Here is a 21,474-nt window from a genome sequence, read left to right as displayed (position 1 = left end):
AACTGACAACTTAAGAAAGATTTATCATGAAGAGAAGGTATTGGCTTTACTGACACTGAATCCTTATTAATGCATGTAAGATGTGCTGCAAGTGCTTAGTTCTTTTCTAACCTGCATGGTGTAATCTTTTGGAGTACTTTCAATGAAATTGTTCTTCTAAAAATATGTCCTTATTGCTTAGATATAAAGTAAAAAGCTATTTTTGAAGACATGCATCCAGAGACATGCACACAATGCATTCAAAGTGTCACTGTTTCAGGGAATCTAAATTATTTTCAGAATTTCAGAAATTGAGAAGGGATAAGTGGAAGGAGAAAATGTTGGGCTGGTGCCAAGCGATAGCTCGTAACCCTCACAGACTTCCAAACAGCACAAGAACACCCGAGGTCTCAGGTGATACTTCACATAACTCTACTTTGGTGAGTGAAAAGTTGCATTTCTTGATGGTGGCATGCTCAGATGAACTTCAGAGGCGTTAAACTTATTTTTAAATTGTAGTGTTTTCCATTGATTTCGTTGCCTCAGTGTGTGAAACTTCACCTTATTTCTCTTTACTTTTCCCATGTGCTATTTTTTCATCTTTTATGTTATGCATGGTCCATTTTGGCTTGCATGCTATGTCTATAAAGCAGTATTGCTGTTTGTGAATGGTGAAGATTTTAAGCAGGAAATATCCAAATATAGATTACTTATATTCTTTGTGATTCTAATCAATGCAATTACATTTGATCCCTGATGAATACAGCTGGACATTATTTTAAGGTACTTTGTTTACTCTTTGCTCCTGCCTGTAATAGGAACAACGTATGATATGTCTGCACTCGTGTTACCTAGGTTTCAAAACTACCTTGATATTTTTACCATGATGATGAAAGAGGTAGTTGACATTCTGCATGCAAAGCCGTTGATAAAGTTGTTCAGGCAAAGTAAAATCAATGATTTATGCAGTGGAGTTATCATGAATGTAATAAAGTGATCCATTGACAAGAACTTTAATCCTACTGGTTTTGCTCATGAAATAAATCCATTTAAATCAATAGGCCTCCTCAGGTGAGTAAGAATTGATACTTAAACATAAAGGCATCAGACTTTCTTACATGTATGCTCAAAATTTGCCTGTGTACTTGTTTTTCTTCAACGGTATTGACATTTTCAGATCTACAGCAAAACTGAAGCATTCAGTTAAATATGCCTGGTCCAATTTCATTATTAAGTTTAAAATAATCACAACATTGTCCTTAATTAAAAAAAAACAAGAGAGAGATACCAGAAAGTACTACCCTTTAGTTGTTGAAGCATACACATGATGACATTGAAGCAGAAACGTGAATAATTGCTTATAGCCACTGACGAAATGTGGTATTCCAAAAAGTGGGAAGGAGGGTATGAAAGAAGAGACAGTATTTGAAAGTTGATGAAGTTCTGGTAGGAAAAGCAGCCCCATTTAATGTGTCAAAATTATATTGTTCAGTGGTAGATGATGCAGATTGTAAATTTTTTTTCTAATAATGAGAACACAAAAAGGCAGCACTAGAAGTTGCAAATTTTATAGTTTCCTTAATACCCTAGATTATTATTGTATCTCACTTGAATCCGGAATGCTTTTCTTTCAGAGAAATAAAAGGAAATTAAAAAGCAATGAGCCAGAAAGAAGAAATTTCAATTATGTTATTCCCATATTTAATTACTCTCAGTATTAACACTGTATTTTAAAATTTTATTTAATTACTATTAATGGTTAGGTGTTGGTAGTAGTAGGTGGTAACAATTAAGGAATTTTCACATGTAGAAATTTGCATATTTTTATTTCTGCTTGATTGATAGTCAGTATTAAATTCAGTTTGATATTCCAGAGGTAAGTATTCCAATCTACGAGATGGGATTTAGAGATTATGAACTGGGAGTACAGTTCAGGACAGTTGGATCAGTAGAGTTAGCATATTTTGGCCTTATTAATATTAAAACTTGTTTAAAAAGAAACTTGCTTGTAACTCTACGAACTGCTGTTTAGTTGCTGACATGTGTAAGAAAGCCAGGCATATAAACAGCTGGGGAAGGTACTACATGTCCTTTAATGTCATGATTTGCTATAGAATAATAATCTTCAAAACAGGAAATAAAATAATATCTCTTGAGGCCTCTTGGGCTTTCCTTTTAATTTTCTTCACTTCCTGCTCTCTGAACCATTAGCCTTTCTGTCCCTCACTTCTAAAGTAAATGACATTCAGTATAAGCTTTTGCTGGCAGTGTATTCCCAACTTGTGTGCTGTAAACTGGAGGTTCTTATTTTCCTTAATGAACATATTTTAAATGAACTTTTGTTTTGAATCAGTTTTGATTATGCTTAGTAGTCTTAGCCTTTCAATGTTGAAAAATTGTCCGTTTGGTCTTGAATGAAGCTACAGACTAGTATTGGAAAATAAAAAATAAATGAAACAAGAAAATAAGGAATACAGTAAATTACTTGTTGAAAGTGTTTCCAATAGCTATTGAAGTATCTTTTTTTCCACCTTCATTTTTCAGAGTATTGTAGCTGCTCTGTGGACTTGGTTCTCGTAGTAGGATTGGGAAGCAAGCTGGAATGTACATTGCATCTTTTTTTTCACCTCTGACATATGTCTTATTCACACAGAATTACAGAACATCAGGGGTTTTAAGGGACCCTGAAAGATCATCCAGTCCACTCCACCTGCCAGAGCAGGATGACCTAGAGTAGGACACGCAGTGAAAGAGACTCCACAACTTCTCTGGGCAGCCTGTTCCAGTGTTTTGTCACCCTCACAGTAAAAACATTTTCCCTTATGTTCACATGGAACCTCCTATGCTCCAGCTTTCACCCATTGCCCCTTGTCCTGTCATTGAATGTCTTCCGTTTTTCAGAACTTCAGCTAAGGCTTTTCAAAATAAATATTCCTTTCTATTTAAATATAACTCCCAGATGTTTTTGTTTCACAATGCTATTTTCCCAAAGGAGAACAACCCAAATATTGTGTCTTACTAATTTGTATGAAAACAAATCTTTTTCTCTCTTACTGAAAGAAGGAAGCTTGTGGAGTAGGAAGAAGATTATGATCATTAACAAATATTTTTTCATTAAGCCAAGTACATGGAAAACTGAACAGCAGTGCAGAAAAAAATAAACTAACTCATAAAAACATTGAAATAAATTTAAATATTTTAATAAAATCAGTTATATTATTTCATTTTACTTGACAAAATATATTCTGAAATATTTCAGTGGAACTCAACTAAATACTCTTGGGGAAAAAAAATCCATTTTCACTCTGAACTGTAATTATAATGTTATCCCAAGGCTTTATCACATTAGTCTACTTAATTTAAAGATTACAGCCTTTGTGTTCAATTCTAGGTGGACCTCCTTGCTTCTTGAGTCTGAGCACACCTCTAAAGTCTAGAGTCATTGTGTAATCAAGTTGTTGGATTTTAAGGGTTGTACTGATAATTTTAGATTCATAAGGACTAAACTTCATAAAGTCCGTTAATTTGGTGTAGTGGGACATAAAGCTGGAACTGGCTTTGCTTCTCTTCTAGCTAAAAAATGTTCTGATTGTCAAGCTGAATTAATTATTAGTTTACATTGTTTCTAACCTTTAAAGTTCATCCTTACTAATATTCATAAAAAGATTTATTTTTGCATACCTCTAATAAAACTTTTCATCTTTACTTTTCTTTTTTGTACTCTTGTCCGTACTCCCACAAGTATCTTAAAAGGCCTTGCCTATTTCTGCTCCAGTTTGAAAATGAATGGCCAGTTGTACACAGTTTTCCAGGTCAAACTTTCTTTCCCTGTTATGACACTAATTATTCCCTGTCCAGCAATAAATTTGTTTAGAATTACTTTATCAATATATTTTTTTGCAGGTAATACTTCAGTTTTGAGATGAAACTTCTAAGTTTTGGTCAGTACATAAAGAATGTATCCATTCAAATAATTATTGCTCCTCTATTCTCTATTTATCCCTGAATTTTGCTAGAGTTGGGGAAATAATAGTAATGTTTTCTTCATTTATCAAAAAAGAATTGGATCTTGAAAACTCATAATTCTGTGCTATAGTATTTGCATTTTTTTGTCTTCTGAAAGGATAATGGATATAATTAAAACCATACAATTTTAAATTCTGTTTGAGTCACTTGTCTCTGTATTAATCATATCTATTTATACAATGATTCTGTAAGCATATGTACGTGTGATTAGTTCAAATGTTTTTTTTTATGGGAATACATAAATATGTATTAACATTGATTAAGCATTTTGACTTTTACTACAAGCAGTTCTGTGTCTACTTGTTTTTGCTCTATGTTTAATTTTTCTTGGGGTCCTCATTCAGAACTTGAGCATTTTCATAGTTTAAGCTTTTAATAGTTATGTTCTTGTAGGGTATGGATTGGTGTTTGTTTTGGTACGCCATGTTCAGCACATCAAGCCAATGGGACATCAGCACATAATTCTGAATTGTAGTCATCAGTGCATACTACTTTCCCCTGTTGTATTACTCACTAAAATTATGGGTGGTTGTATCTGGAAATATAGTCGTGTGAGTTACTAGATAATTTATGTTCGTATATGCAAATCAAATTCAGAAGTCATGACAAATGATCAAGCATCTAATTGAACTCTAAGAAAAGTGCCTTTTTTATGTGCAAGCAAATGATACACAGGCTTTTACAAGAGAACATAAATTATATTTATGAATTATCTCTTTGATGCAGGCAGATCCCAGGTTTCCACATCTACAGATGTTGACCAAGCAATTTAATATAATTATACAAAACCCAGAAAATGGTTTTATAGTAGTTGAATACTGGCAGGCCACTCTGCCCCACACAGTCACCCCTCAGTGAGGTGCATGAGAGAAGTATAGTGGAGACGTAAGAAAAATTATGGGTTGAAATAAAGACAGTTCCATAGGTAAAGCAAAAGCTGCTCATGCAAGCAAAAAAACCCAAGGAATTGATTCATCACTTCCCTTTGGCAGACAAGTGTTCAGCCACCTCTTGGAATGCAAGGCTCCTTCATATGTAACAGTGACTTGGGAAGACAAATGCCATCACTTTGAGGTTTTCTACTTTCTCCCACCTTGTACTGCTGATCATAACATCATGGTGTGGAATACCCCTTTGGCCAATTAGGGTCAGCTGACCCAACTGTGTCATCTCCCAACTTCTTGTGCATCCCCAACCCACTCACTGCTGAGGCAGCATGAGAAGCAGAAAAGACCTTGATATACTCCAGCTTAGCAGTAACTAAAATATTCTTTTGTTATCAACATTGTTTTCATCATAAATCCGAAACACAGTACCGTGAAAGTACTTTGAGGAAATTTAATTCTGTCCTAGCTGATACCAGTACAGATTTTCCTCCAGTGATCATAAATGAAGACATTAGGGTTTAGTTGTAAGTTCCTCTAACTATATGAATGTTTTGCATACTTTAGACATAGTTTATTGCTAGCTAGTCTTTAGGGGTCCCATTGACCCCAAACCACTGCATGATTCTATGATCTTTATCTAAACCCCAAAATTTAATTCCAGAGTAAGAAAGATCTCCTGAGCTGAGCTTGAAGAGTTTGGCTGCCTGATTTTCATCAAGAGATTGTAATTCCTTGCTGAAAATCCTGTGAAATAGGATTCATGTATGTTTCCCTAATCAGTACAAGGCTATTGTTAATCTGACAAGGTTTAAGGGGGATGTTCAATATCTGCATTTTATTCTTTTTGTAAGAAAATTGTGTAGCTTAATACTCAAAAACTGGATGTGAGAAAAGAATAATTTTACAATAATATGGAGTTGGTTTCATCTTCATTATATTCTTATTTGCATAATTATTAAGTAGACTTTGTTAATTAGGCTGCAGAATCAGCCAGGAAATCCACAATATTATACCTACAAAATGCTCTGTAGACACTGCTTTTGGAAATTTGGTAACTTTAATGTAGTAGCCAAACAATGCTTATATGTGAATCAAACTGTGAAAAAGAGAGATTCTACAGAGAAATGTAATTTCCAAAGAGATGGAATTATTCGCCTGACATAGTAAATTATATTCTGTTTAAGCCTTCTCCTAACATATACTTCTAGAAGAAAAAAAAAATATAGCTAGGTGCAGCACTTTTATTTACATCTTGATAAAAGGGAACTGTTGAGAATATAAGCTTTTGTGGTTCAGATGTACTGCTCCTGGCTTTTGTAAGGAATTATTTTTTGTAGATCAATTTACTAGAAGATGATGCTGACAATAAATATTTAAATAGCTGTGTAACTATTTGAATAGATTGTACTCAGTCCTTTATTCTTTCCCCAAAATAATTAATGCACCACTTCTCATAGCAGCATGTGTTCACAAGTTTGGTTCAAATATCTTTCATATAGATAATTCATATTTCAAATTTTATTATTAATTTGAATACTACTTTTATTTTGCTGATGTGAGAGAGAAGAGATTTTCATCTTACACAAGTGTCTGGGTTTTTCCATTCAGAATCATAGAATCGTTTAGGTTGGAAAAGTTCCTTAAGATCATCGAATTCAACCATAAACCCAGCATTGCCAAAACAGAACATTTCCCCAACAATGAAATTTGCTGTCAGCTTGAGCAATGCTTCTCCTCTAATGTTTACTAGGATACTAAAGTAGTCTTTTTTAAAATGTATTTTATTTTAATTTTTCATTTAAGACTAAGGTTTGAAAATATTTGTGGGGAAAAAAGCACATTGAAAATGTTTTGTTGAAAATATAGTTGGCTATAAAACATTTGAGCTAAAATGGACTGATTATTGCATCATTTTTATAATAACATCTTTTTTTCTTCCACAGAAATGAATTCGGTATCTTAAAGCAATTTTCCTTCCCTTTTCTTTTCATGGTAAAGAAAATAAGGTCAGAAACAATGAGAGAACAAATACTGACAATAAATAAAATTAAGGACATGGAAGATTGTATTAATTCAGTGCAATCATGTTATACTTTTTCTGTGTCTAATTTGGCTCCTCACAGTGTTTTGAGTTCTCAGTACTCTGTTGTGGGGCTGTCCTGACTATCAATCAGTCCATAACTGGCATTTTCAGTATAACCATTAGAATAGATATATAAGGGAAATGTGTAATAAGGGGAAAAGGTATGTTGTGGAATAAAAAGTGATTGTGAAAAAAAAGCTCATTTGCTGATATGGCTATTAATTTAAACTTGCCTTCCCTACGCAAAGAAATGTTTCAAAACAAACAATCAAAAAAATTAATCTCCAGACCTGAAGGAGGTTCAGACTCTCTGCTCCTTGTATGTCACAGAGAAGCTGTTGAGTACAGGCTCTGCCTAGTGTAAGCTTGAGAGCAGGCAGAATAAATGTGTGTAGCTATGTTTATAGGAATGAGATCATTGAACCATGAGGCATGTTGATGTTGGCCCATCCCATGGTCTCAAACTCACTGTAGAGTACCACAGAGGCTACTGAGGGCTCTCAAAGTGCTCTGTTGGTAATCTAATGCATCAAAACCATGTACTGACACTTAGAATTTAGTGGGGAAATACTTTGCCTTTCCAGCTCTAGTGTCACTTTTCTTGGTAAGGGACACTAATTTAGACTACAATGTTTCCTGATCCTGAAATAATTGAATTAATATTTTTTTTATTATGGAAACTCGAGTTTATTTAATCATGTTTGATGTTTGTTTTCTCTGGGTAATATTATTTTAGAATGTGCTAATTGCTTCTTGTAATCTTTGCAATCTATAAATATTAATGCTCATGAAACATTAATAGCAGCTGATATAAATGAAATGCAAAAAAAAAAAAAGGAGCAATTCAATTAATTAATTTAAATTATTTTATAATTGCATAGATAATTACTAAATTGTCAAAACATCAATAATGGTGCCTGTTGAATGACAGTAGCATGAAATTGAATATTTCATGCAGAATGAGTATGATTTCCTTTCAGTTTCTCTGCTGTTGTGAGTCAAGGCCATTTGAAAAAAAAAAATAAAAAATTGCAAAATCCTGAAGGTCTCCTCTTGTGGACAGACAATTCAAGATACATAATTTTAAAAAAGACTACTAATCTCTCAGTAACTTTCAATGAGTAATGGTGCTCCCTGTCTGAAAACCCAATTCTGTAGTCAAAAGAGCTGTTTCTAAAAGTGTGAACCTAAATTTGCTTTTATATCATTGGATTGGGATTTCAGTAGAAACAGCCTACCTATTGGAGAAAATAGTTGAAATTATATGCTTAGAGTATCTGAAGTGATGCATCTCAGTGTAATGGGTTGGGGCAGACCCCCTCCCCACCACGCGCAGAAATAACGACTCAGACAAACTGATTGCAAAAGTAGTGGAGAGTTTAAATAGGGAACAGTGAGTGTGCACAAAAGGAAACATACTGACAAGAAAGGAACCAAAGTAAACCCAGAAAGACTCCAAACCCCACCTGAGGGTGCATCCAAAACCCCCAGGGCTCCTTCTTCCCCCTCCCTCTGCTGGGCTAGTCTCAGCTGGCCAGGCCTGAGACTGCCCATCCCCCTGTGGCCTTGGGCCCAATCAGGCCCATGGCCGGGAGATCTCTCCCCCAGTTACCAAGTCTCGGAGAGGGAAGGAAAGAGGAAGTGCCAGACCCCATCGCAAAATTTATAGTGGTGCAAGGGATTATGGTAGAAATACTTAATTTCCCGAGTCCACCCACTGGGATGGACTTCTGGACACAGGAAACACCCCTGTAGCAGAGGGCACCCAGCCCAAACTACGACACTCAGAGTCTGGTGATTTGCTAAAGTGTGATTTTTTTTTTTAGATGCAAGATCTAATTCAGGTACCATCAGAAAATTTCCCATTATTAAAATCTTGCAATAATCAAGGTTCAGCACAGTGTGGTGTCTTGAAAATTCCTCCCAACATAAAATTGCCAGACCAGCTCAGTTGGAAGCAAATGAAGCTGTATTTACAATCAAAACTACAATCTAAAATGAAATTCAATGAATACGTACAAAATATACATTACATTACATACAATATTTACAGGTATTCACAATTTACAAACACCACAAGAACCCCCCTGGGGTGGTTATTAGGGGGCTAATAATAGCACTCCCTGCCCCTTTCCCTACCCCCTGTACATGATAGAGAGAAGAGCAGAGAGTTTGTTGGTATTTAGCCACAACAAACCAATGCAGCCAAGGTCAGCAAAAAATAGCAGAAGCACCAGCCAGAGTGTAGGAAACAAAAAGAGAGAAAGATAGTTTACAGATCTAAGTTTTGTGTCTGTTATCTGACCAATTGGAGTGTTTAAAATTATTTTCCTTTTTACACCCAATAGTGGTTTATTTACATTATACTACTTTCTGTTCAAGATCTGTGGAAAATTTTCTAGGCACAGCCTGAAACTACCACACAAAGAAACTGTTTGAAACAGTGGGAGGATGAAGGGAGAGAAAATTAAATGAAGAAGTGTGTGGAGAAAAAAATAAGAAAAATGTGTATTGTGTATATATACAGTATCACAGTATACAGGTGCCAACTTGACTTTTTTAGTATCTGGTATGACTATGAGTTCACTTATTCTCAAGATAAAGTTCACTTTCTTCCAAATACTTCTTTTATCACAACATATTCACAGTTCACCTTGGCTTATGTGTTGAGTAATACTGGTGGGTGATAACATCTGTAAGGCTGAGTATTTGCTATCTTGATCCAAATGAATGCATTTGTTTAGGTGTTTGGTGCCTAGCCATTTATCATGCAAGTATGTTTAAAATGCACTGTAAAAAAATTAATTGGAGGCATGCATCATTACCTGTTGGTTTTGAAGACTTGTTCTGAGGAAATGGAGTTTTTACATGTGCCATTATTGACAGGAATCAGAAACCGTTATCTTGCTTCTGATTTCTGTACTTTAATCATGGGACCGTTCATTTTTCCTGCTTGATCTTGGATGTTGATCATATATTCTGTGAAGACATAGACATAGAGAATATACTATATAACCTAATTAGTGATGACATAATTAATGTAAATGTGTTCCTAGAAAAACATTTTTCCTAAGGTTCTGAAGAAATGATTAAAACTCAAAGAATTCTGTAAAGTGGAAAATAAAATTCTGGTTTAATGCTACAAGTGATCCAAAAGCTTTTTTTTGTTTCGCATGTACAAAAAGCTTTCATGTAATGTGTGTCTAGACATAGAGTTAAGAACTAGTCTAGTACCAGTCTTGAAAGTATGATTTATTTTTGTTTAACAAAAATTCCCTTTATAGGAACTTTTTTACTGCATTCAGATATGAAAGTATTTCAGCATTGTTTAAGAAATCCACTCCTGTGACATAACTGAGTTTAATGCCTTTCCCAAACACCTTGTTCAGATGGTTTTGGTTGTCTTTATTTAGAAGGAGGAAACAAATTGAAGCACTATGTTCTTAAACATTACTGCTCCACAATATGCATTCTGTCACTCAACTGTGGAATATACCATGGCTTCAAGCTGTGTGGCGATACAGAGGGAAAAACTGTTGCATGGCTATTTGTGTACTGTCAGGAACACACTGACCTGAGTTTAAACTGCCACAAAGCTGCTGTCTGACACTCACAATTTCTTTGGAATTAATTAGTAAGATAGAGGTCAAGTGTAAGTAGGCTTTTTTTCAACTTGAGGTTTAGTGTTTGAAGAACCAGAGAAACCTATTTGTATCATGTGCATTACAGTAACATGAGTTAATGCTTTGGTCAGCTGGTGCCTGCTGTGGAAAATGCATTGCTTTCGAGCTTCTCAGATGCATGCGATATACAAAATTACTAAGGTAATTGCACATTATTCTCAATTCAAAGCATTTATGAAAGCAATTGGTTTCTTGCAGATAAAAGTAAATATTTTAAAGCAATTTTTGTACATGACAAAATTCCATACACTTATCTACATATTTAGTTTATTTTGTGGAGGTAATTAGGCTAATCACAATGGGATCTCTTTGTGTCTGTTTATCAGTGCATCAAGAAATACCTATCCAATTGTCTACAGGAAAAAAAAAAAAAAAAGGAAAGAAAAGAAAAAAATTATATATATTTGGGTCCGGAATGTACTTTAATTAAAAAACCCCAACCAAACAAAAGAGCCAAAAAAACCTTCACTCTACAACATAAAACCAAAACCAAAACAACAAAAGCCCGTAGAAGCAAAGACCCTCTTGTTTTTCAGAAATTCTAGTCTTCTGAATATCTTCTTATATTATTAGGAATTTTATTTCTAAGGGCTGTTGTCTGAGAGTTTTGTGTTCCATTTTTCATTTTATTATTGCATAGTACAAGCAAAATCCTTTACCAAAGTAAGTATAAAGATGGAAGAATATCTGAGAATACTGCTTTCTGTTCGTTCACAGGGGATCAGATCAAGTTCACTAGTGATTTTTTCCATATTTGCAGTATAGTAGGATGAATGTGACCTTACATGTATACTTTTTGCTCTTGATTCAGGGAATAGAAACCCAGTATTTGAATTTTCCGGATAATAAACTTGTATTTTGCTTTAGTACACATTGCCTTCTTCAGAGAAAGAAACTAAAAAGCATTTTGGCAAGCTTGAAGGCATGCAGCGTGACTTCTTGAGGAAACATAATTTCTAAACTAGTCTGTTAGAGATTTTAAAAAAGATTTATATATTCATTTTGTTTTAAGTAATGTACTTTTGAGCATTTTAATGCACCTTTTAATGTGATGCAGTTTACAACAAAACACAAATGAAATAGACTGCAACAGATAAACTTTTGTGGCTTTAATGAAAATAGTCAAGTAAAATGTATTTGCTTTTATTTTTTATTGCTAAGAATGTAGCAAGACAGTTCAGTAGCTTCTGTTTTTCTCTGCAGGCAGTATAGTGTATAATTTGATTAACAGCATTTTATGGTTTTTCAAAATAACTGCATTGTTTGCAATGGGAGAAAAGAACAACGGCTTTTCTTGAGCTGCTGACTTGGTAGTTTAGAGTTTCGAGGAAGTGACTAGAAATTGAGTGGAAATAAAAATTACCAAGTTTACTATAGATATTTTTTAAAAGATTAATTTTTTTATTACTATTGTGAAAGTACTGCGTGTGTTTGGTTTCAGATTAAATTCAACCAAGACTGTATTTATCAAAGATGCTTTGGCAGAACAGTTCTTGGAATCAGGGCAGCGTCTCTGGAGGAACGGATTGTTCTTGAGCACCACTTCATGAAAAGCTTCTTCTGAATAGACACAGTTTATATCAAGTTTGTTCTTTAGGTAGTTGGCAGTAGAGTTTCTCCCATCATAAGCAAAGGTGAAATCAAAAGATTAATGTTTCTACCTGGAGATAGATCTGTGATTTGCAAACATGGGGCTATATTTGTATGAAAAGTATTGCTAAGATTGCTGTCTGATTATTTATGTAAATTCATCAGTGTGGAATGGTCATACATGTTTCAAAAGTAATTGATGGACCTCACATAACCTGATTTTGGGATGCCTCAGCATTATATAACTTTTACAGAATACTAGATTCTTTGTCATTACATAGTGCACTCATCTGAAAGTCAGATTTCAATTTTGGTATGGGACAGAATTTGACCCTTAATTTATACAGAACTTCTGTGATGTCTAAGCACTGTAATGCTTGCTAGGAATTTGGCTCTCGGCTTTAACTCCCAAAGCCTGATCCAAATCTTATCTTCAGTATATCAAAGTAGTTCTCTTTCTTCCTGTTTACACGGGAAGTAGTCTTTCATCTCTTTGCATGAATTATGCAGGCAGCTAAATTATCATACAAAGGTGGAATGGGCTTTGTGTTCAAAGGTGCTGCTGGAGTCACATATTATCTTTGGAAGCTATCTCACTAGAAAATAATAATTAAAATTTTTTTAATGTGATTTTAGTGTGATGAAAAGCAAAAAGATGTGCAGTTGTGCAGGTGTATAGGACTGAAAGTAGGCTATATGTGAAAGCAGCGGAATATTGTCAGAGTAGTCCTGAAGCTAGGACCGCAGGTGCCCTGTTTAGTTTGCAGTCTTTAACTTATTTATCCTTTACTTGGAGGCACAATAGGGGGTTTTATTTGTGGTTGGTTGGTTTTTTTTGTTTTGCTTTCTAGAAGTGCATAAAAAATGAATATACTGCTACAAGGCAGAATTTTTGTATAATTCCGTATTTTGTGGGGCTTGGGGTTTTTGTATGTGTATGCTGTCCTTTAATATGCTTGCATTGGAAGCATTTTTTAAAATTAATTTATGCATTCTATTAGTTGTGCAAATATTTAATTGTATCATTTTGTTCGCTTATAACAGCTTGCACCTCTGTCTGGTATCTTCCCAGATGCTGTGGCTATGATTCGAGCAGTCCTTGTCTCGGAGAGGGGTAAGGAGGCCTCTCTCTTGTCGTGCCCGGTTCACAGCCTGGAGCTTGCCCTTGGCTTGGAGAGGGCTAGAGGGCCTCTCTTTTGTATGCTCTGCCACTGGGCTGTAGCCTCCTCTGGGATTCAGTTCCCTTGGAGCTTTTCCCCTTTCTACCTTGGTCCAGGTGCAGGGCTTGGGTGAAGTTGTTGATCTGCTCGAGCAGGTTTTTGAACTGCCACTTGGGCAGCATTTGGCTCCTGTCTCTTCGTGCTAAGCAGGCCCTCAGCTGCTAATCCAGCAGCATTTGGCTTTTGTCGCTATCTGGGTGAGGACAAGGCAAGCTGCCTGCCTTCTTGGCTGGTTTAAATACTGTCCCAAGACAATTAATGCCCTTTGATAACAGAACCCTGATAACTGGACCTATGGGATGGGGCATATCCAAACATGGCCAGGGGCATGCAGTTCACAGCTGTGTTACAATGTTAATTATACATGTTACATGTTTCTCTGGACCCCAGGAAGTGTCCAGGTTTGCATACTCGCAGGCATGTTAATCACATGTTAATCACATGTACTATACATTTACCTTGGCCATCTGGACCCCAGGAACTGTCCAGGTAAGCACATTCGTAGGTGCATAGCCCATTGTCTGGGCTAGGGCATGTTTGAGGGGGTTGACCCTTCAGGACACCCATTAAACTGCTAAATACAAACATTCACTGCAGTGCAGTGAACACCAACACTGCAGTGCAAGTAAAGCTACTTCTACTTGCATAATCAAATACCTTCTAATTATGAAATCCTTTAGTGCTATAAAAATAGCACTGTAACTAAACTATTCAGAAGTATGTTATTTTATGTTTTCCCTTTACTAGTACTCAAATATTTGGAAGCAAACTGAGATACAAATTTACATTGCTTACAACTAATGGGAAATTTGCAAGTCTCCTATGGCACCAGCAAGAGCATCTGTATTCCCAAATTTACCCATAAAAATAAGAACAACACTGTCATATTTTACCCTACTCTTTTAAGCTTGGTTAGCACAGAAATTTGCAGTGATTCTAAATACATGGGATTTTTGAAGAAGCAAATTGAGCTTTACACAATAAAGGTAAACTAATATTAAAAATCAGCTTTTAAATTCATTATTCTTGTTTTAATAGGTCTATGCACATCCAGACTTTTTGGCTAGGGATTGGGTAGGCTGACACAGGACTCATAATGGATGGTGATAGTAGCATTGACTAGAAGCATGAGCATATCATCAGCCTATCATGAGCATATTTCCAGTATTGTAATTACGTAGTGTGGCTCAGTTGGTAGCACATAAGACCCTTAATGGGAAGGTTGTGAGTTCAAGCCTGCAGTGGGCAGTAGTGGCCTCCCTACTCTAGTCATGAGGTCTGTGGTGACAGGTTGGACTCGATGATCTTTGAGGTCTCTTCCAACCTTAGTGATACTGAATACTTCATTACACTTTCTGTGACTATGTAGCCAGGTCTGCATAGCAAGATTCAATTTACTAGGGAAATAAATGAAACTGAAATGATAGGCAAGTCTGGTCATTCAAGCTGGGGCTTTACACTGAACATGTAGATTTGTATTAAAGCTTTTGATGTTCTTACCAAAATTGAATGTAAATTTTAGATGTTAGTTTCTGTATCGTAAATCAGTGAATGAACCACCAGTGGCACCATTTCATTTGCTTGATAAGTAAGAATGCAAAGCACAGAGAGGATATAATACATCAATTTGCAAATCTACACGTGTCCTGCATTTCAATCTGCATCACAATAAGACGCTACATATCAGCAAAGCCAGTCCCAGCATTGCAGATATGTAACCAAGATACTCTTACAAAAGGTGAAAAGGGATTTTTCCCCCTGCCTGTCCACTGGTAACTGAGGCAAGACATGATAAAACCAGAGCATGTTCCTTTGAGGTGCTGACACAGTCTCAGGCTGCGCCAGGGGAGGTTCAGGCTAGATGTTAGGAAAAAGTTCTATACAGAAAGAGTGATTGCCCATTGGAATGGGCTGCCTGGGGAGGTGGTGGAGTCGCCATCACTGGAGGTTTTCAGGAGGAGACTTGATGGGGTGCTTGGTGCTGTGGGTTAGTTGTTTGGGTGTTGTTTGATTGGTTGATGGGTTGGACGCGGTGATCTTGAAGGTCTCTTCCAACCTGGTTTATTCTATGTATTCTATGACTCTTCCCAGCATCCTTGCTGGGTTTCCTTCATTTAGGGAAGACCTTATTGTATGCTGCAAAGCTGTCACGACCTCATGTCAGCAGCAGGTAGCTGAAACCATGCAATTAGCTAAACTTGATTATTTGTCAGAGACTATAATTTTGGTATTCTACTAGGTTAAAGGAGTGTTGTGATGCACAGGCCACTGGGCATGGTCTGATTTGGAAGCTAAAATTTACTTTGCTGATTATAGCATTGTCCTGCTGTCATCAGTGTGTAACTCATTTAATTTCTGGTTTAGATTGGGTGAACCAGAGTTCTAATGCTACAGCAGAGTTCTGTTTTGGTTCTAATTGGGTGCTCATCACTGCACTCAAACAAGACAATCCAGTGCTATTAACAGAGCTGAGTAGAATAAAGAGAGAATACTGTTTGGATATGCACCAGTACCCTAAGATACTGGCTTTATGGTATAGCTTGTAACTTAGATATGTTTTATAAGAACATACTAGAAAAATGCGTGGTGCTACAAAATGGAAGCAGATCTATAGTGCTGTTCACAACATTTCAGAAATTGGAATACAAATTAATCTTAGTCATTAAGATTATGAATGTGGTACAGATTATTGAATAATTTGGAACTAGCATTGAACTGATGGTAGTGTAATATAGAAAAGTTGGGGGGTGGGGCGAGATGAAACATTCCCATGACTCAGACACATTTTTATTAATGGATGAATGTTGTCTAGTGAATTCTTCCTCACAGGCTTTTTACTGCCTGGTTTCTATCATAGGTTGAACTGAAAATGCTCCTTCAAAGCTTTATAGTAATACCAAGATGTAGAATTCACTGCAAACAATGGATAATCTGTCCCGTTTGGGATATACATTTTAATATCTCAGAATCACAGAATTGTTAGGGTTGGAAGGAACCTCAAAGATTGTCCAGTTCCAACCCTGCTGCCTTGGGCAGGGACACCTCACACTAGATCAGGTTGCTCAGAGCCCCATCTGGCCTGGCCTTAAAAACTTCCAGGAATTTGAACTTCTTAGAGTAAGATTTGAGTAACAGAATTAACTGCCACTTTCAAAAGAGAGTGAAGGATTCACAGTGTTATAAAATTTTATTGGAAACATCTAACAAGGTGCATTACCTCCAATGGTTTGCTGTCACATGGAACATTTTTAGTATAAGTATTTATATGTAAAAAAATAGTTTTACAGACAGTTATTCTCAAGAAAATTTGAAAAACATTTTTTCACAAATGCTAGTAAATACTACTAAGTACTAGTGTCACCAATACTGGTATCACAAATACTAGTAACTAGCTTTAAAATTCAATAGAAAATCACTTTGCAAGGCAATAAATATAAAATTAATTTAATTTACACATGCCAACAGAATAATGTAATTAAATAACATTTGAGAACCTGATACTGTGAGTCTGTGATTTTGTGAAATGTCTCTTTGGATCCTCTCTAGTGACATATCATGTTTAGAGACCAGCAGAAGCAATATGTAACATTTGATTTGCTTGTGAAATGGTGAGTGCAAGCAAACTGAAGTGCACTGAAACTTAAGTAGGCAGTTGTGTCAGAATAATAGAAATGCTAACAGTCAGTGACCAGTCCTTGGCTCAGGGCCTGTATGCTCTTCTGGTATAAAAAGTGCTTCATGCACTTTGACTTCATCTCATTGACTCTAGCTCTGTGGGTCCCACTGTGGTTGCCTGTGATCCTGGCATCAATGAGATGGCATAGTTGAAATGCTGTGCATTGCATCTCAAGCGTGTTTGTCTAGCAGGACTCCAAATAATTTCTGTGACTAATAAAGTCCATGCCTGGTTTTGAAAATATTGAGGAGATACGGAATTGATCATTAGGCAAATTACCTCTTTATTAATTATTTTTAAATTGGCTCAGTAAGAAAAGGGATAACTTCTGCTAGTGCCAAGGAATTATTCAGTGTAGAGGAAATAAATTATTTTAAAATTAACTCTTCATCTCAGGTTTGATTTAATATTAGATTTACATCTAGGATGGATACATTATGCAATTTTATATCATGTTTCTGAAGGTTGTTCTTATCAAAATATCTAGTGTTAATAAAAATATGATTTTCTTGCTGAAAAATGAGTTCCTTTTCCCAATACCTAAGATTTCAGTTGAAAGTTGAGCTTTTGTGTTTGAAAGAGGGGCGTATCAAGCCAGGTTTTTGATGTTCCTGTAAGTCATTATGACTGCCTTCCTTACACTGCATTCTGCATGTTACATTGTATAAAATCTTTACTGAACTGTCTGAGGTCTGGGATGGCATACTTTATAATTTCTTGAGAGCAGATGGCAATAAAATGCTTCATTATTTTTTCATGCCATTTTGAGCTTCATAGGAGTTTCAAAATCTGAAGATTTGGATTCTTTTTTCACTGGAAACACTCCTCAGGCAGTTCATTATTGTAGGTATTGGCTAAGTCTGGAACAAAATTTTTCATTTTGTTGGCATTAATGCTTTTTTAATTTTTTAAAAAAACCAACATATTTTCAACAGAAGACAGACTGAAGAAAAACATCATTCCTACTAAGCAACAATTTTGGTGAAAATTAGTTCATCTAATGAAAACTACAAAGCATTTTTTTCAAAAATTTGATGTCTAGAAGGACTTTATTCTATTATTGAGGCCTGTCACCTGCTGCTATAATCTTCATGTTATTCTTTGACTTGGTACTGTCAAAACATTGAAATTTTTTTTTGCCTTTACTGTTTTTCTAGGAATTATGAATCTTCTATGTCTAGCCTAAATTTACTCTGTGGATATTTTATACCAATTTATTTTGTGCAAATTTTAACTGATCTTAAAATTTCCCATCCGTAGTTATCTTCCGTGGAAGTATTTATACACAGCATGATACTTTTCAGAAAGCAGTAAGCTTTCTTTTAGTGTCATTTAAGAAAAGGATTATAAAGATACCTTTTATTAAAGATTTTGGTTTAAAAGTTGACATACAAAAAATACTGTGCTAAAGCAAATTCCCCATTTGATATGAACATCAATTATCATTTCAATCCTGAAAAGAAGGAATAATTTAGGCAAGTAAATTAGTAAAGTTTTCAAGTAGAAATTATTTCCTTTGCTTAGAAGAAATTGAATATACATAGAATAAACCAGGTTGGAAGAGACCTTCAAGATCATCGCGTCCAACCCATCAACCAATCCAACACCACCCAAACAACTAACCCACGGCACCAAGCACCCCATCAAGTCTTCTCCTGAAAACCTCCAGTGATGGCGACTCTACTACCTCCTCAGGCAGCCCATTCCAATGGGCAATCACTCTTTCTGTATAGAACTTTTTCCTAACATCCAGCCTTAACCTCCCCTGGTGCAGCCTGAGACTGTGTCCTCTTGTTCTGGTACTGGCCGCCTGGGAGAAGAGACCAACATCCGTCTGTCTACAACCTCCCTTCAGGTAGTTGTAGAGAGTAATAAGGTCACCCCTGAGTCTCCTCTTCTCCAGGCTAAGCAACCCCAGCTTCCTCAGCCTCTCCTTGTAGGGCTTATGTTCCAAACCCCTCACCAACTTTGTTGCTCTTCTCTGGACTCGTTCCAGCAAGTCAACATCCTTCCTAAACTGAGGGGCCCAGAACTGGACACAGTACTCGAGGTGCGGCCTAACCAGTGCAGTGTACAGGGGCAGAATGACCTCCCTGCTCCTGCTGGCCACACTGTTCCTGATGCAGGCCAGGATGCCATTGGCCCTCCTGGCTGCCTGGGCACACTGCAGGCTCATGTTCAGTCTACCGTCAACCAGCACCCCCAGGTCCCTCTCAGCCTGACTGCTCTCCAGCCACTCTGACCCCAGCCTGTAGCTCTGCATGGGGTTGTTGTGGCCAATGTGCAGAACCCGGCACTTGGATGTGTTAAATCTCATGCTGTTGGACTCTGCCCATCTGTCCAGCCTGTCGAGGTCCCTCTGCAGAGCCTCTCTACCCTCCAGCAGATCAACTCCTGCCCCCAGCTTGGTGTCATCAGCAAATCTACTGATGATGGACTCAATGTCCTCGTCCAGATCATCAATAAATTGAATCAATCAATTGAATCAATTGAAGTTCAGTAAGAAGTTTATTTTTGTGTTACATGATATAAAAAGTAAAAACAATGGTGAAAATCCAGTTGATTTTTCTTCCATTTGTTTTTACTCGTGAAAGTACTGGAAGTGGAATACTGGAAATTGAAAATGTTTGCAGCATCCAAAATTAAGACTTTCAGGAAAGTGATCAATTTGCTGTTATGAACTCCTTGGGAATCTTCCGCAGGATTAAAAACTATATCCAGTGAAACTATAAGGGCAACGAGGCTGGTGAGAGGCCTTGAGCACAAGCCCTATGAGGAGAGGCTGAGGGAGCTGGGATTGTTTAGCCTGGAGAAGAGGAGGCTCAGGGGAGACCTTATTGCTGCCTATAACTACCTGAAGGGTGGTTGTGGCCAGGAGGGGGCTGGTCTCTTCTCCCAGGCAACCAGCACCAGAACAAGAGGACACCGTCTCAAGCTGCACCAGGGGAAGTTTAGGCTCGAGGTGAGGAGAAAGTTCTTCACAGAAAGAGTTGTTAGCCATTAGAATGGGCTGCCCAGGGAGGTGGTGGAATCACCATCCCTGGAGGTGTTCAAGAAGGGATTGGACGTGGCACTTGGAGCCGTGGCCTAGTAGTCATGAGGCCTTGGGTGACAGGTTGGATTTGATGATCTTTGAGGTCTTTTCCAACCTTGTTGATTCCATAGTTCTATGATTAAATAAATGTGAGAATAAGCAACACTGCTGATACTGTTATGAGGGCATGCAAATCAGTAGTAAACTACAGACAAAACTTCTGAAATACTTTATATATTTTGAATGTAGTTCAAAAATTGTGATGCGGAAAGATTTGGATTAAATCTTGATGCTTGAGGCTCAGAAGGGGCAAGTTGACTAACAGGCTGTGACTCAGTTCCCAGAAGAGGAGATGTGATGCACTGTATGGAGTGCATGATTTTATTTTATGGTTGGGCTAAATTATCATTTTGCCAATAACAAAATGTGAATGTCTTTATTTCCCTCATGTGGGATAAATCTTCTTCCCTTTTCACCAAACAAAACCAAACTTGAGGGCAAGAGACTGTTAAGAGATAATTAATATTCATCCATATTTTTCAGAGTTTCCTCTCATTCCCAAAGCCACTGAGCTTGTGTATCCTTCTTGAGATATTTCCTTTGAAGTCTCTTTTCATCTTAGAGGCTTGTCAGCCTATGAATTAAAATCTTTAAATCTGTACAATACAGATCAGCATTTTTTAAAATTTTATTGTATCTTGGTTTTATTTCTTCCTTGTTCATTTAGTTCCTTCAAGCTTCATGCATAATACTTAGTGTAGTGTCTAATGACCTTTAATAGCACTGATCTACTCAGCAGAGTTTTCAGAATTATTATTCTCAGGAGTCATAGAACATGAAGACTATATTCCCACATCACTATTCAGCATATTTTCATGTCTCAAAATGTATCTGGCAATCTATTTTTTTACTAGATTTTTTCTTACTTGTCTGATAATGAGTTATCAAAGGTCTTCATTAAAAAAATGAAATATTTAAATAAACTTTGCTGAAACTTTTGATAGATTAGTTAAGAGCATTATGAAAGGAAGGAGTTACTAGTCTGCTATACACTAGTTTCTGTATGCAGATATGTAGACATTCCTTACAGTTCCTGGAGTGGCTTGCTGAATAAGCCTTGCTGCTATAAATATCTTTAGCTACATGGCACACTGTGAATTTAGAATTAGTCTGGGGGATTTAGTTTCTGAGTTTGGTACCTCAGAGGGGAAGAGGCTATTGTCTGCCATCTTACATAGCTGGTAATTTTTTTTTCACAATGTGAGTTGCATGAAAATGTTGTGCAAAGTGGTACCT

At 36.5% G+C, this 21,474-nt stretch overlaps 1 protein-coding gene across 11 annotated transcripts in view; it reads left to right on the top strand.

The window, feature by feature from the left end:
• The window catches only part of MARCHF1 (membrane associated ring-CH-type finger 1), a 216,199-nt gene that overhangs the window by 133,340 nt on the left and 61,385 nt on the right, over positions 1-21,474 (top strand). For 5 of the 11 annotated variants that reach the window (XM_054165794.1, XM_054165829.1, XM_054165746.1 and 2 more), the window contains one exon: positions 280-419. The exons of the other annotated variants lie outside the window; for them this stretch is intronic. In XM_054165794.1, the coding sequence (XP_054021769.1) occupies positions 318-419 (102 nt within the window). In that variant the 5' untranslated portion in view covers positions 280-317. The remainder of the gene's footprint in view (positions 1-279; positions 420-21,474) is intronic. 11 annotated transcript variants of the gene reach the window in all.

Source organism: Dryobates pubescens, chromosome 1, assembly GCF_014839835.1.
Source record: "Dryobates pubescens isolate bDryPub1 chromosome 1, bDryPub1.pri, whole genome shotgun sequence".
NCBI lineage: Eukaryota > Metazoa > Chordata > Aves > Piciformes > Picidae > Dryobates > Dryobates pubescens.
The sequence above is the reverse complement of the archived record's forward strand: the minus strand, read 5'-3'. Positions and strand labels throughout refer to the sequence as shown.